This window comes from Anopheles moucheti, chromosome 3, assembly GCF_943734755.1.
Source record: "Anopheles moucheti chromosome 3, idAnoMoucSN_F20_07, whole genome shotgun sequence".
In the NCBI taxonomy this organism is placed as follows: Eukaryota; Metazoa; Arthropoda; class Insecta; order Diptera; family Culicidae; genus Anopheles; species Anopheles moucheti.
Window position 1 is genome coordinate 42,591,845 of NC_069141.1, and position 17,094 is coordinate 42,608,938.

General features: G+C 38.3%; 1 protein-coding gene across 1 annotated transcript in view; it reads right to left on the reverse strand.

Moving 5' to 3' along the window:
• LOC128305486 (tyrosine-protein phosphatase Lar) overlaps positions 1-17,094 on the reverse strand; it is a 201,212-nt gene that overhangs the window by 18,375 nt on the left and 165,743 nt on the right. Inside the window, exons 16-17 of the mRNA XM_053042957.1 lie at positions 14,748-14,884; positions 9,809-10,105 (exon numbers count right to left, since the gene is read on the reverse strand). Coding sequence (XP_052898917.1) covers positions 9,809-10,105; positions 14,748-14,884 — 434 coding nt within the window. The remainder of the gene's footprint in view (positions 1-9,808; positions 10,106-14,747; positions 14,885-17,094) is intronic.

The following is a 17,094-nucleotide window of genomic DNA, read 5'->3' on the forward strand; positions in this document are numbered from 1 at the left end:
TACTCACTCTTAACTGCTGCTTTTGATACGATTTGGCCCGCCGTTTAAATTGATATCGTGATTTATGGTTGGTGCACGTAAATATACCCGCACCATCGCAGTCGCGCCGCCCGGTGCAGTTGCAGTGCCGTGTGGTGCATTTTGCCCGTGTACACGCACGTGTCCATCCACGTCCACGGGACCGAGCCCAACCCGGTTTTTTGGGGAATAATGCATAATTTTTTTTACAGTTGTTGCAGGGTATTTGCAATGTGCAACAAAAAAAAAAACAATTTTTTTATGTATCGTACGTATGCGTGTGCATAAGCAGGGACATTGGATATTGTTTTCATTATTTTAAATTTTATTATTTGTTTTTTTTTTATAGTTTATTTCGTCGAGTGTGGTATCGCCCGCAAATATGGTTGAGCATTATTCGATGTATTTGTAACGTACAAAAACCAAGAAACCGATCGTAATTTAATCGATGACAAAAGCCAACCACAACAGTAGTGGTAGCACCAGTGAAGCAGATTTCAATTGAGTTACGTGATTTTTATTCAAATATCCAACCCCCATGGCCCAGCCGAGGCCGGATGCGTTTATCAGTAGATTTACCAAATTTTGCATAATCGATTCGATGATGGCAGCAGGCAAATGTGCGATATCCATAGTGGACACACGTTAACCCAGAACGTTAACCACACCGAGGTATGCGATCAAGATGCAAACATTAAAGTGCAAAAATGGAATGTTGGTAAATTCGTAACATCGTGGTTCGTGGATGGACAACATTTTCGTGTTGTTACAAGTTTTTTTTTTGTATCATTTTCATCAACACGATGAAACACATTTCAGAGGACATAAACATGTCCGAAAGATATTTGCCGTGATTGGTCCGGTGACCAGTTTGGACGACACGATCGATCGATCGATCGGGTTGGTTTTTCCGGTTTTTCCACCACGATTTGTCCGGTACGGAGCGCAATGCAACGGGCGTCGATAGATGGATGGGGTTGCCATCATCCGTACGGAAGGCAACGGATGAAAAATGTAATTATCGGCCAAGTATTTGTTTTGTTATCGGTGCAGCAGTGAGCGGACGGGTGTTTGTTAGTTTTCAATCAGGTGTATCAACGATGTAAGCGAATATTCGTTTGTTCATACGTTCGTTCGTTGGTAACAGCAGATCCGGTTTATCGGCGTTCAATGAAATGAAAATGAAATGTAAAGAAAGCACAGACAGGTGGTATACCTGGAGGTTAATGCTGTTTTAAGCTCGCTTAAGTGAAGGAATACGGTGGGCGGGTAATGCGTAGCATTTCATATCGAGAAACACGAAAATATTGTGTATTTGTCTGTGTGTGGAGTTTGAGTTACATTTAGCAATATGGCAGCCCATTATGCAAGTGCCATTTTAGCAACATAGCAATGCGGGTAGAATATGGAATAATATTATTTCTGTAAACAGGTATAATTTAATACGTAATGCTTTTCGAGCCTATCAAACCCAACGGAATGGGAAGTGTCTGCAACTATAATTTGTAGATAGTACATTGATGACAAATAACTGCACACGTAAAGCAACTTTTATTTATTCTGTTGAAATATCTATGCAAAATTGTGCTTTTGAGTATTTCGAAATAATGTATAATGATTTTTATCCAAATAGAAGCACTACACACCCATTTGTTGAATTTCATAAACTCTTTGGTGAAAGTAGATATTAATTATATCACACAAAAACAAAGTTTAAGTTGGGGAAAATTAATAAAAAATAAATTACAAAAAAAGAAGTTGCAAAAAATTTTACAAAACCTACACCTCGTAAAGTCATTTCAATTGTTATGCACACCTGATTTGATCAAAACATATTTGTAATGAATGCACCCACGTGCCTATCAATTTATTGTCCATTGCAACAATACATGGTTAACAATTACATCAAAATTGAATAATATCTGCACTCAATGTACTTGGTATACTGGCGAGAGGCCTTAGTGCGCACACCTCGAACACCACAGAACATTATAATTTCTTGTGGTTGAAACTGATCGGGGTTTGAATGTGTCCTTAGTGACCAATATCTCAAAACACCGCTTCATTGTAGTAGAACGACAAAAAGTAGTAATACTGTAGTGTAGTAGACAAACATGTATAGATAAACTTAAAATGTATGTTTTTTGTTATAAAAAGAGTAACAAAGTGTAAAAAAAAATAATTTGTTAAAACTGCTTATCATTTCGTAATTAATTTGCGTACCCTTTAAAAGTTAAATTACTACCAAATAACTGATTGCCATTCCTGAGTAGTGCTCATTTCGGAAGGCATCGTAGGCATCGGTATTTGTAAAAACTTTTTGCTTAATTGTGTGTGTACATAATATTGTATAGGAATAAAAAAAAAGTTAAAATGTTTTTTCTCCATTTTCTATTCATCCTATGCAATATGGTATGAATGGTACGACAAAAAATGGTCACATCCAACGAAAGGTAAATAACCGACCGTTGTAAGTTGGATAGAAACCTGATAGTCATTGTTTTTTGGGTTTACTTTTTTCTTCACAAATCGGAGACAATTCTTGTAAGTCTCTCAATATGTCGGATAAACGAAAGCAACGCTCAATAGCAATTTTTTACTTCCGATTCTACATTCCATTCATTATCGACAAAGTTTTCCGTTAACTCATGCTTATACTCACTATGCTTATGCACAGTATGCCCGGAAGGTGCTAGATAAAAGGAGAATATTCAGTACACGGGAGTTGTAACGTTTTAATTTAACCGGTGATTGACTATTGTGGGAAAGGCAATAGATTTTAATTACAGTTTGTACCCTTCTATCCTTGTTTCCTTGCTCTCAACATAAGATTTTTTTTTATTGTAACAGTTCTGACAATGGAGATACAAAAATTCATATTGCTTTCGACAATTAGACGTGTTTAGTTAGTCGATGTTGACTATATAATATTTTTATGTATTGCATGTCCCTGATAAACGTGTGTTATGTACATAAAAGTAGCTTATGCTAACTCGTTTTAAAAATCACACAATACATCAAACATTAAAATCGATGAAGATTAAAACCTAAGTGAAGAATATAGATAACTACGAAGTGATAGTTGATGACCTTGATGATGGCTAATGGCTAAGTCAAAATGTACATTATGCTAAAGTAAATCTTATTAAAAATAGGTTAAACTACTCAAAATACGTCGTTTGATTAATTTATTTGCGTATAATTCAAGCATACTTTTCTGAATTTTTATTTTCCAGAACAAATGACTTGATATATACGAATACAGACATCCACAATAATATTGTCGAATAACAAATATTCCGCAAAGTTATTTCCTAAAAAGGGCTTTAAAGGGCGGCTTTCGCAAGAAGCGTAAGACTGCTTACTGCAACTGCGTAATGTTTCTGCTAGAATTACGACGTAAGCAGACGAAAATCTATTCGAATTTGATGGGGCATCGACGGAAATTACGATACATCCATATCAATCCGTTAAAGGATAACAGTAATCGCACACACGGGAACTTGGTTGACCGGCTGTTGGCCGATAGCTTTCAAGTGTATAAAGTGCGCAACTACTGCTGACCAATTTATTATCGTCCTTACGTAGTATCCCGCACCCAGCGTTTGGTCAGATGCTGGCGGGAAGGGTCACAAACTCTCAACTTCATTAACTAAATGGGTATGATTCCATCTTCCGTAATCCACTTAATTTATACGGACAGCGAATCCAGGATCAGGTACAGACACCTCGGCCAGTATCTTCCGGTAATTTTGAGCGACCGGGTCCACTAAAGGCTGACCGACATGTACGCAATCGTACTCCAATATCAACATCATTGCCGCCTCGATAGCCATGCCCGGATTGTGGAGCTGTAGATTTTGGGGATTTTAGAATAAACGGTTACAGCCAGGTGTATGGGACGATAAATATCTTCGTCTTTGGCCTACGCACGCAACGGCTTTCGGTTTGAGGATAGGTAGGCAATAAAGTGTCCGGTACCCGGGATGCGAGATTAAGGCGCCAGAAGAGCTTCGGTTTCCTGACCGATGTGTGCTCGTCGAGATAATATCTTTCACCGAAGAGCTACATCGGATTGGCGGCAAAATGAACGACGTGAGTGCGTTGAGTGTGTATTAATCACTTTTGATTAATTACATTTTATGGCTTTCGGGTTTCGTGTTTTTGTGTCTCCGGCCGGTAGATGTGTACGAGGCGATAGTTTCCAGGGCGTCGGTTTTGTTGTGGACACTTTCAAGCTGAATGAGCTTCTTGCGTCGCTAAGGTTGCAGCACCGTCTTCATAACATACCCGGAACGCCTTGTAATGGACACTGACAGATATCTTGATCCGTAGAAGAGACACTTTTATCACATGAATTAAATCGAACCGTCCCAAGAGCTCAATAAATCGTTAATAAATCGTTGACAATAATCTAGAATAAAGTAATGGTTTTGGCACAGACTTTTGCAACCCACATTCGCATGGTTGTTATAGCAATTTCATGCCAATTTCAATTGAAACATGATGATTAAAAGTAAGTTCTCATACAACTTCCAATAGTAAACTTCTGGACATAAAATTAATACTTTAGCATCCCTTAATGCGCGAGCGTTGGAAAAAAAATCAATCAGCTAAAATTATTTTCTGGATGGTTGTGTTTTACCTGTGACTTTGTTAACGAAAAACATCGAAAAACAATAATGGACAAACACTCGAAAAAATGCGTCATGGGTAAAGCAAAGATGTGCTGAGAAACGGCATAAAGGATTGCAAATAAACAAAACTGTTAACAAAACTGCTGCTCATGAAGTAAAAAAATATGATGAACATTACTATAAAACGAAAAAACCTTGTGCATGAAAAATACAATTGCACTGCAAAATTCAAACAGCTATAAATGAATATTACGAATACAAAACTAGAACAGATAAATCTCTAAGAGGTGTACATTCATGTAGACAGCACATTATGGTGATAAGTCTATCATCCGAAAACTAGAAAATGCATGGCACATGAAATGGGAAGAAAATGTTATTTTTTTTCCAAACCAGACAACCATTATGAGTGTTGTGTTCGAATTTTTTCGGCAATCCAAAATTATCGACTGTAGACATATGATAATCAACTAAAATGAAGTAGCGTTGGTAGGTAAAGGACTATACGGGTTTGTAAAATAAAAATGCTTAACTGAATCTAACTATCCTCATTACGCATTTTTGTTTCAGACAATTTCCCCATTTTTTTTCGAACATTCCATCAGAGAAAGAGCCAACTCGCCAATTGGTTATGCTCTTGTTTTTGCGAAAAGATTATTGTTTTCAACAATAATTACACAACTTTTACAGTGTTACTTTCAGGAATTATATCATACATAATAATTATAAAACGCAAAAGGGTTGAAAGAGTGGTGGCGGTATATATATGCAATTTAACTTAAAAAACAGTGTTGTACAATTTTTTAATAAAATACAGTGTGCTTGTATGGGTGAGTGAATGGTGAGCGTGAATGTGCCAGTGTGTTTATTGCTATTTTCGTGACAAAAAAAAGTAGAATGGTGCAGAAAATACAACGACAAAAATTGAGTGAAAAGTGCGGTCATACAAAAATTGGTGCGCTTTCACGTGTGCATAGTGAATACCAGATATTTTGAGTGCAGTTCAGTGCAATTAGTGATCTTAATATAGGTGGCAACAAACGTTTTATTTTTTTCTTTTTTGTTGGTTTAGTTATCGCTTAATAGAAGAACAAAAATCAAAATTCACTAACAAATACAAGTTGCTTCAGGTAAAACATTTCGTAGCAAAAAGAGCAGAAAAACATAGCTTAAAACTAATACAGAACTAAAAAAACAACCACACTCCGCTTTACACTGCATGGAAAAATCAATCAATTAAAAAGTGTAACACAAAAACTTGGTGCGGTAAAAATTCCAGTGCAAAACGCAACCCAAAACTATCCGTCAAAAACTTGGCATGCAGTTGTTGGGTGGGAGGAATAAAACGTGATTGTAGTTTGGTTAAATTATTGTTGCGGTGTGCTGCTTAGAATACATCGAGATTCGAGTTTTGTTGCTGGCGGTTGGCTTTTAGGCGGCCGGGCGGCATCTAATCGGCGGTGGACACGCGGTGAATACGCAGATAACGAAGAATATACGCAACAATACACAACATTTACTCCGACACTATTGATCGTGATTGACATGGTATCGGAAAAAACGTAAATGAAACAGAACGAGTGCGCTGAAGAAAATTATGGTGCGTTTTACGGACATTTATCTAACGCATAAAGAGCATACAATTTGTTAGTTAGGTGGCTTGCAGATGTTAAACGTTAGAATGAGCAAGTAAATCTAAAATACGGTGCGAACAAGAGTGCTTTGTTATAGAATGAAACATGAAATTGGTTGGTGCAGAATAAAATGTGTGCACAATTACCGAAAGAGCCGAGATATTTGAAAAAGAAAAACACAAACAGTAAAAATAACACATATGTACACAAACGCACACACACATACAGCAAGTAGGTGCAGGTTTTTGTTTTGTTTTTGCAAATAACGATTATAAATTTTACTTCTGCACATAGCCTTTATGCAAACGAACCAGTAGCCGTGATGAAGGAAGGAGAAAAATTACCGTTTCTTTGATGTTTGTGTAAAGCAAAAAGTTCGGCGTATGACATGAGCGCAACATTCGCATTCAATACAAAGGTTATCGGGTAAAAAATAGATAATGTTGTCAATTAGTGTTATGGTTTGGGTTCTTGTTCGCTTACTGTAATAATAGTTGAATTTGGCAGCATAGATAAATGTAAAATGGCAACGATGTTTTGTTTGCACGACAACCATATCAAACGACGTATTCAATACTGGGACGCCATATTCCTCTTCCGCGGGTTGGTTTTGTGGTTTGTTTTGTGCTTAATACTAAGATAAAAATGCAAATAGTTTTTGAATACATGTAACAATTTGTGCAGCTGTAAGCATACTCATACGTACAGTCGTGGTGAAATTTAATTAATTTAACTATTGGATCAGCAATGTTGAATGGTACGATTCGATTTAATCACATTGGTTGATGCGGGATTGACCATTTCAGTTTAGATCTAACTGTATTGTAAACTCCAAAAAAACTAAAACATAATCCAGCTATAGCCAAACGGAATTAATTATAAAGAAATTGACAATAATAAAAACGCTTAGCAATATTAAACCTGTAACAGATCTGCTTTTGCTAACACAACTAATTGAAATTTAGTTACAATAAAGCTTTAGAATGAATTATTTTTAATCTTATTTTAAGGTTTAACTTGAACGATAAAATGCAAATATAAGACAAATATGGCGTTTAATCTTTCTGAAACTTTATCTTTCTTAAAACTCATCCTTTTCTTATCAATATTATTTTCAGCTAGCATTTGTACTAAAGGTAAAAGAGAGACATGATGATCGATTGACAGCAAATGTATCATAAATAGTGAAGCGAAAAAAAAAACCTTTAAGGCCGATCATTTAACCGAACCATACGCCTGGGAATGAAGTTTATGACAGGTTTAGGAGGCACTTTAGCCCCCGCAAGAAAAAAAAGGAATGAATTTACCGTTTACATTTGGTATGCGAAAGGTAAATGTTTATTAATGTGATTAATTTTTATTAATTTCACTGTTTGAACTTTCGGCGAGCTGGTGCAGCGGTTCTGCCTTTTATTTTCGGATGATATTTTCTGCTTTAACCATCCATTTTGGGAAAAACCCTAACGGCACCACCGGCGAACCGGCGCCGTATGCAAAAGGATCCCACTCTCGGTAACGCGAAACCCAACGTCACCGGTGCGAAAACGGGCGCGCACCGAAAATGAAACGGTTGAACGGAGACGGGTTTTTAATGTATTCATTGAAACGGTTACAGAAACAAATTAATTTTCTCGCCAGGGACCTATTTGAAGTCAAAACGGCGTTCAACAGGCATCAGCAGGTTTTTGGGGAAAGATTGTTCAGGCAAAGAATTGTCCACGCATATACCGGTGTGCACAGGCGGAGGCGCAAACAGTGGGTTTGACGGTTTCGCGCGTTATAACGTTCTCTTCCGCACGGAAACGTCGATGCGAGGAAAAGGACACGAAAAAAAGGAGAAAAATACAGACAGAGATTGACTTTGTCGTTGGGGCGCGTTTATTTGCACATGATTATTTCTTCTCTCTTTCGTAGGCCGTATGTTTACAGCCGAGTTTTGCAACTTTTTCAAACGACCAAAATTAGGCATCTGGATACCGCGCGCGACCAGGTGTCATGAACAAGTTTTTGAAGGACGCGGAATGAAAAAAAAAGCACGACAAATATTTCACTTCAACCTGGGCAGTGAATCAAAAAGTCGGTTCTCGTCAAACGAAGCGTGCAGGTAAGAGTGTCATGGAATTACTCCAGCATTTTTAACGGCTCCCACAGGAGTCATTAAACTTTAAAACAAATTTTGAAACAGAAACTCGTCTGTTAATTCAGCATCCACCAGTCAGACCGACCAGTCCGCTTGGAGGCATCAGATCTCCGACAGCGGCCAACCAACATTACCATCGTCCAGCGGATGAGATGAGTGGTAGCAGCAAACGGGAGGGAAATTGAAAAGTTAAGCCATACGAAAATTAGGTTTCTTAAATTAACCTACTGTGCTAGGACATTACTAGGACAGGGAAGGCACCCAAATGTGCGAGAGGGACAGAGTTCTTTAGCGAGATTTGTGGTGGTTGCCCCAAAAAAGCGACCGGTAAACCTTTTCTGACCGATTAAAAGGGATTTCTGCTGCATTCAACCCCGCATCAAACCTTGCCGTGGGGTTTTCGTTACAGGAATCATAATTTTCATCTACCTACCAACTACCCCACTTTCTATGTTTGAATCTTCGGACTTATGGGGAGTTCTTGTCTCAGTCCGTAGTACGCTAGTATGAAAATGTGTTTGCTTGCAATTTGCAATAATGTGTCTTCGTACCTGTATGAATATACTTATTTCAGCGCGTTTTGTATTCAAAAACTATGTTTTGCAAATTTACAGAGAATTAAAATTAAAATATTTCTTCGAAAAATAGAGCCAACACATTTTTAATTCTCTGTACATTCGGTTAAAACTGTGGAAGCAAAAACATGATTACATAATCACATGAGCCAGCTTAATGATAGCTTTAAACAATATTCGTTATATTCTACACGATTGCATTTATAAAACGTTGTATTACATACAAGCACGCATCATATTTTTGCTTCCATCCAAAATCGACATGCCTTAATTAAAAAAAAAATCAATTGTTCGCTTATCATTGCACCACAGAATACTGTGTCAAAGTCCGAGCTGCTGTAAAAACATGTTTTTTATACTATATTAAATCGTGTATAATAACACCGTTAAATAATCATTGAGAATTTAGTCCTGACATGGCAGCTTACAAAAAGTTCATTTAATTTTACAAAATGCAAAAATTTAGTAAAAATCCTCGCTGCGTTTATAAAAAACATTATGCGTTATGTGTCAAACAAATGTTATCAAAAAGAGTTAATATTTTACCTTCAAAATACAAAAATGAGTTTGTATTGAACTAAAAGAAAAAGTTAACTGTTGTTAATTTGATGTTTTTTTTGTGTTTTTATGTTTGTTTAAATATTGTTATGTGTCTCTCTGTTTGTTAGTTTAATAAAAATGTAAATTTGCGATGTTGTGTTATGAGCTGTGTATATCATAATTTTTGAACCGTGGTTGGATGTTTTAACTTAAATCAGGTGTCTGAGATGAACAAAAGAATCTAGCATATGGTGCAATACATACCGTCTTCATGAGTGCGTACTGTGTACGGGTACGATCGGGGCCCGTCACCAACGGAGGTACCGGCGAGGACCCAAATCTTGTACTCTGTCCAACGCTTTAGCTCGTCCAGGACGATGCTAGTCGAGTTGAGGGTGGTTACCGTGGCCTCGCTATCCGATCGTCCCGTTTCGACGAAGAACACCTTATAATAAACTATGGCCCCATTCGATCGTTCGACCGGTGGTGGCAGCCAGGACACGTTGATAGTGGTTGGACTTGTCGCTTCGACAGTTACATTACGGGGCGGTGCACCGGGTACTACGAGTTGGTCAATGGTCAGGCATTATTGGTGGTGCAGTATAACGCAAATCATAGCGATAATTGGGGAACCGATAACATAATACAAAAGAAACAGAATAGAAAAAAAACATGAATCAACTTATGAACAATTATACTTTACTTAACATAATGATACTAATTATTGTCCAGGAAGACACATGGATGTTCATCAACCGATATTTAACAATTTTGTGAACTTTATGGATTCTGTTTTCATTACTTTTATGAACATTTCATGAATTCTTCCATGGTAGAAAATAAAACAATTTAAATAATACAACAAAATTATACAACACATAACAACTTACAAAACAAACAGTACTTTACACAAATAATCAACAAGTCGATCAAAACAATTTAAAACAAAAAGTTGTAAAACAAACATAGTCATTACGAAGGGTGCATCGATTTGGTGGATTATCTTTTCGTATCAATCATATATGGTTGTCCCTTTTGCTGAGCAGTACAGAGTGCTTAAAGCCGCTAGTGCACTAGTTTGATTGGGTATGCGTGTCATATTCGGACAGTAAGTGGTAGAAAATGTGCAGTTAAAAGTAAAGAGGAAATTTTGTATCATACACATTTAAATGGTGCTCTTGAAACATAAAAGAATTCGAAACAAAGTGCTCATTTGGTGCAGAACAATTATATAGAATAAAAACGACAAGGAAGACTCAAACAAAACAATTATGCAGAACGAAACTAATCGAGATGAAACATTCTGTGAAAACTCATACAAAATGTTTTAGTGTCGAATGTACTGTTTCTTCGTGGTGCAAAGCAAGCGTATGAAAACTGATGTAATACGGTAAGCGGTTTAAATACGGGACACTAACTGTGTGTGTATTTACTATATGCGTACTACTTTATAAACATTGGAACTTCTACAGTATGCTTTCTACGTGCATAAACGGAATCAAATAAAACATCATAATAATACTTGCAAGAAAACTAAATAGTTATCTCTAAAGATGAACCTTACACTTTGTGTAATGCCCAACATTTAATATGTAAATGGATGGTGCAAATGAGATAAAAAAAACCAAACCACCACGTTTCCCATGGACCGTAACAGAGAGGATCAGACTATAAATGCAATTTTTATGAATGATGGAAAAATGAATAATAGAATGAATTGTAAGGCAACGAAATTGAAACAGAAAGAGCAAACAATAAACAAACAGAAACTAATTATAACCATTCACTGAACGATGAAATATTAATCGCATCAATGCTATATGTAAAAGTGGAAAGACAAAACCATACGCTGAGAAAGGGTTCGAAATGGATGTGGAATGCGAAGAGAATTTAAAAAAAAAACAGGAAAAAGCAAAGGAAAAATATATCAACATTAAAAACAATATCACTTGAAAACAAAAAAAAAGCAAAAGGCAATAAACAACACCCATCATAAGGCAAATGTGTCCTCAGCAAATGCGCAAACCAAACTACAACGAAAAGATAAATTTTATGCCAAGCGTATCCACATCGAAGTATTCCATGCGGTGGTACATGAAATGTCGCTTTTTTCAATGCCATTTGTTGTCCATAAGAACAAAAAAAAAAGGGAAATACTCTAACGAATGTGTGATTTTAGCAAAAAAGCGCATTGAATTGCTTGCATATGTTTAACATTGTGACGCTCCCGGCGTAATGAGCGCCAAACGGCCATGTTTTCGATTCATTCTTTTAAAGCCCACTCATGCGTGGACTTTGATGTGCGATATATGCTTAAAAGTAAAATGACTGGCTAAACCAAAAGTAAAATAAGCTGGGCGATGAATAAACCAAACCTATTCGCGGCAATTTAACATACTCTTTAAATAAATTATCATAAACTTGAGAGATAAATAAGAAGCAAAATTTAAATGATCTACTTTATACAGTAAAAAACATATACCGACAACATCAACCAATAGTATGATTTTCATGAGCTATTGTAAAGCAAGATAACTAAATAGCGAAAGAGATCTCATAAGAAAATTGCGTTTCACGCGTTATGATTAATAACAGAGAAATTTTGCAGTAGCTTAAACACCTGCACTTTAAGACATTACAAACAAAAATAAATAAATATCAAAGATACGTAAAAAGCAGAACCAACAGTAAGGAAAAACCTCATTTTAAATAAAACATGAATCAATTTCAATAAAAAATAACAAACGCAGCTGATAAAAAATGGTCAAATGATTCATAAAATTTGATTGCCTGTATTTAATTAAATCCATCGCCGGAGGGATGGGATGCTGAATCAAATTAAGACAAAAACTGTGCTGAACACGAAGGGAGCAACGAATACGGATATTTTAACTCGTTCTTTACAAAGGCCAAGCGAAGTACGCAAAAGAGTGCATAAAGAATGGCAGAGAATCCAAACAAAAAAAAACCAACGAACCTTACTACTCGTGGCTTGAGGCAAAGAGTTATGCAAAACGGGAGAAAAATGGAACTGAATGGTGCTACTGTCAAGGTATATGTGTATGTGTATATATATATATATATTTATATGTACGTATTAAAAACACGAACACTATCGATGTGCAGTAAGGCAGAGCGCTCAACGAAGAGTTATTGTGTGGGTGGTAAATATGTGATAATAAAATCCAGAATTCAAGAAGACGAAATGAATGAAGTGGAAAATAAAAGATGGTCGAAAGAAGTAGGATGAAACAAAAAAAAAAAACAAACGGTTTAGACAAAAAATAAATGCATGAGAAATACGAGCAAGGGGACGCGACCGCAAGCAACGGACGCAACTGAGCAAGAAAGTTAAACAGAGCAAACATTTTCCATGGAATGAGAAAACTGTTAATCCTTTTTTTGTTGCACGGCGGTTAATTAACGATTGCCTTTCGACCCTTTTTGCTTCCGGTCGACCGTTTTCGCTTAATGCCAACACATAACTAACGACTGGCCTTCGCCAAACTGTCGTTCCGTCGGCTATCGCGGGATTCAATTTTACTTCCGGCCGTTTCCGTTTCGCAAGGACGCACCTGTCGGGCGATCCTTACCTGAATATGGTCTTTGCTGGTCGGGGCGCGGGTCGGTTTCACTGCTGCTGGATGTACTTGATTTCTTTCGACATTGTGTTACGGACCTAGCGGATGCGTGTGGGTGTTTGGCTGTATTATTATTATTCTCCAGTGGTGGAATTTTTCAGTTCGCAAAATATTATTCAAAGTGGATTAAAAAAAAACCATGGGAATTTTCTTCCAACAAAATGATCAGCTAAGGAGGAAAAGGACTATTCCATTCATAGCATGATTACGATCGTGGTAATGCAAAATAGGTGGACATAACCTGGCACTGAATCGAAAGCATATTTATGTCGAACTTCACGCCACGCTTCGTTCGCTTCTCCGTACAGCGATCGTTCTTTACTTCACCGGGCCGGTAAAACCGGGTACGCAAAAAGGGTTCGGTGGTAGTTTATGAAAATATCTTTCCCTTTTTTAATTAAATTTCCAAAAGTACGCTAGTACACGTAGAGCGTCGAATTGCGTAAATAAAGACGGCAAAAAAGAAGCGCAAGGGATAAGGCTATGCCATCTATTCTTTGTTTCAAAGAAGCACATTAAAAACAACAAAAAAACAAATGAAATCAATACAAAGCTTCTAAGCAAACCAGGGGCATCGTGTACTGAACCCCAAAAATCAAGAACATGGAAAGCTCAGTACGAATTATTTGCCCAAGATATTTGTGCCGCACAAATAAAAAAAGAAGAAAAAAACAACATCACGAGAATCGAAGTACAGTCTAACACGCACAGACACGCAAAGTCCCTGAGATGAGTCCACAAAGAGAGATTTCTGCATCGTTAGGGCAGAAAATTAAAATAAAATAAAATCAAGCATCCGAAAGAAAAGCTTGCATCAACAGGCATCAGGGCAAAGCAAAATGGGCCTGCTGGACCATTGCGAGGAATCAAGGAAGGTTTTTTTTGCTTCTCGGAGTACATAGTATCCCTTACTGGCGAGAGATACAGGATAGCACCCGGAAGGGCAGCGGTTCTTCCTTTGTCAGAAACATTGTTCATGTATCTTTCGGTAACCTTTCAACGCTCTCTTCCTCATCCCGCCTCACTTCCCAATGGATTGAAATGGAACCCTTCTCGGTAATCCGTACAATCGGTATGGGCGAAACCTGAAAATCTACCACCCCTGGCTATAAGTATATTGATTCTCGCATGTTCTATTGCCGGGCACATTAAACAGTAGATCAAGAAAGCTGATTCCAGCACGCTAACCACCTTCCTTCTACCCCATAGTGGAGCACTTCCAGCTTTCTTTCACTTTAATCTTGCACACGCACTTTCCACGCCGATCCAGGACTGTCGTTTAGTCTACAGCACATAAAAATACACATAAAAAACTTTTTGATCGGAATACCGGGACGGATTGGATCAAATAGGGGGAAGGGGTGCATAGCGAAGAATGCTCCTTCTTAAACGCAGTAAAGTAGACTTCCATTTGAAACCCCAATTAGGCGCTGAGATCAAATTAGATCTCAGCTCGGTCGCCGTTAGATGTACAGGATTTTCGATCGAGAGGGAACATCGATCCCGGGTTTTGATAGAGCAAGATACAGGAGGTAAGGTAAGAAAAAAGGGGTTTTACTTACCGTACTGTTTAGTTCGTACTGGAATCGGAGGCGTGGTGGCACCTTCACCACGTTGGGATCGTGCCGACAACCAGAAGTAGTAGAGTGTGTCCGGGTACAAGCTGCTCAGCGTGTAGGTCTCCGTGTTTGGAATTCGTCTGTACCCAACGCCAGGCAGTACAGTTGCGGTGTAGCGGCGGATGAACGCAAGGGGAAGAATTTTAATTTGTGATTAATATTAATAAATTTTGTTTCACCTGCCGGCTTTTGCGTATCGGAGGAATTATTTGGCGGATAACGCGCTCGGGTAAAACGCGGACAAAGGGATGGTATAAAAATCGAGGACCCAGGACGCCCCAAGTACCCCGCGAGGTCTGGTGCTGATGGAAAATGGATGGCGAGTCGTGAGTGGGATGAAAATCATTTTCATAAAACACAGCCCTTTTCTGCGACCTGGTGCTGTGTTCCCCGGTGGAACGGGACTTTACGCACTCGAGAATGTCGCACCCAGTCCAGTTACCGGAACCCATAAAATAAAACAAAAAAAAAACAGCATGTACTAAAGGAAAATGACCATGCTAACTCTATCATGCAGCTCATGTTTTTAAGGGGGCTGGATTGCGATCCCAGCTCGATGATGTGAAGGTATTTGCTGGGTACGGGTTGCGGACGGATGAAGTAGGACACCATGAAAGATTGGATGTTGGGAATTTATCAAAGGTTTTGCCGGTTACACGAACCAGGTATGCTCGCACGAAACAGCTTACGGTTGAGAACGAGAAACTTTTCGGCCACGATTGGTTTTATGAACTCTTCAATTTGGTGGTGGTGTTCGCCACAACATGCCTACAGACCCTGCCGCACCAATCGCGCAATGTTGCTACTTGGAAAGGCTAAATTTGTGGGTGACGCGCCGGAATTTTGATGAAAACCACGAACACGGTAGTAAATTTCGTATGTTATGACATTTTCAACAGAAACTTTTTCTGCGCTAAACAGTTCGCTCCAGCCAGGTTTTAGCGGAACGCTCGAGCAACATGGCTAGTTACATTATCATAAACATCATAATTTGGCGATAATGGATGGACTCGGTAATTGTTTCGGCGCGCCGGAAACAGAACGTGTTCATTACAATTAATAAATAATATATCCTGGCAAGCGTGACAATATTTCGTTCGCCCTTCGAGCGTAGTACGCAATGTTGTACTGTGTTAACTATTACGAATCGATAAAGGTTTTGTTTATTCAGATGTGTAGAACACAATTGTGTTAGAATTTACATTCTGCCGCACATTAAATTTATGCGACTATTGTTGTTATAATAAAACATAGCAAGGAAAACAATATCGTTCATACATGAGAACGACAAACATGTGAACCAAAATGCACGTACGAAAACAAATACAGCAAAAAAGGTAAGTAAAACCATCAAATAAGTTAGCTGCTTAATAACAAATGCGGCAAAACTGTTTCTCCCATTGCAATTCCAGTGATATGAGCAGAAAGGGCTGACGAACTACAAGAAAAACAAAAACAAATGCTTTAACAAAACATGAACTACTGCAAGAGCACACAAAATCGTCAAAAAACAATTGCAAAAGCGCTGTATGTTCCTTTCATCAGCAAAAATGAAAACAATTGCAGCTTTAAAAACAAAAATCAATACCATGCAGGCAAAAGCTGCGCTACGCCCGGTGGGGGTTAAATGAAAGTAGCCAAAAGGTTCACTAATTTTTACCGCTTCAAAGTACCCGCGGCCGAGTACGCGGTGTCAATATTATTCAATAATTTAAATTTCAAATTACCCCACGACTAATGTCCCCCCCGGCAACGATGGTGTGATGAGCGTTGACCGCGTGTAGACTGAGTATAGAATGCTAGTCTCAAAGCCTGGGAAAAAGGAGATCAGCGGTTGAAGTATGCGCTGCCTGCTTTGGGAAAATATGAGTTAGACGAGAGAGAGCGAGGCACGAAACGGAAAGGACATGTCGTGTTGACATTAGTTTGGCATCCCATAGAGAACTGACGGATGATGGACTATTCTTCCTGGCCGTGATACATGCAAGTCGTTGCACGCTCGCAGTGAGTTTGATACCGATGGGAACGTCACTAGGCCCATATTCGGTGCAGGAAATATTCCGGCAGTAGTGTATGATGTGGGTCCATACAGCCGTGCATTGTTGTTGTTAGCATTTTTTGATAACTAAAGCTTTATGAAAGCACAACTGAATCGCTGGAGCGGGGTAGGTCCCAGGGGCGCGGGCGGGCACAAACAATAACAACAAACAAAACAAGTGCCTCCACTAAACAGTTATCAAGTGCGCTATTGTTATGAATGCCATTCGTTCCGATTTGTGACCAGAGAGTG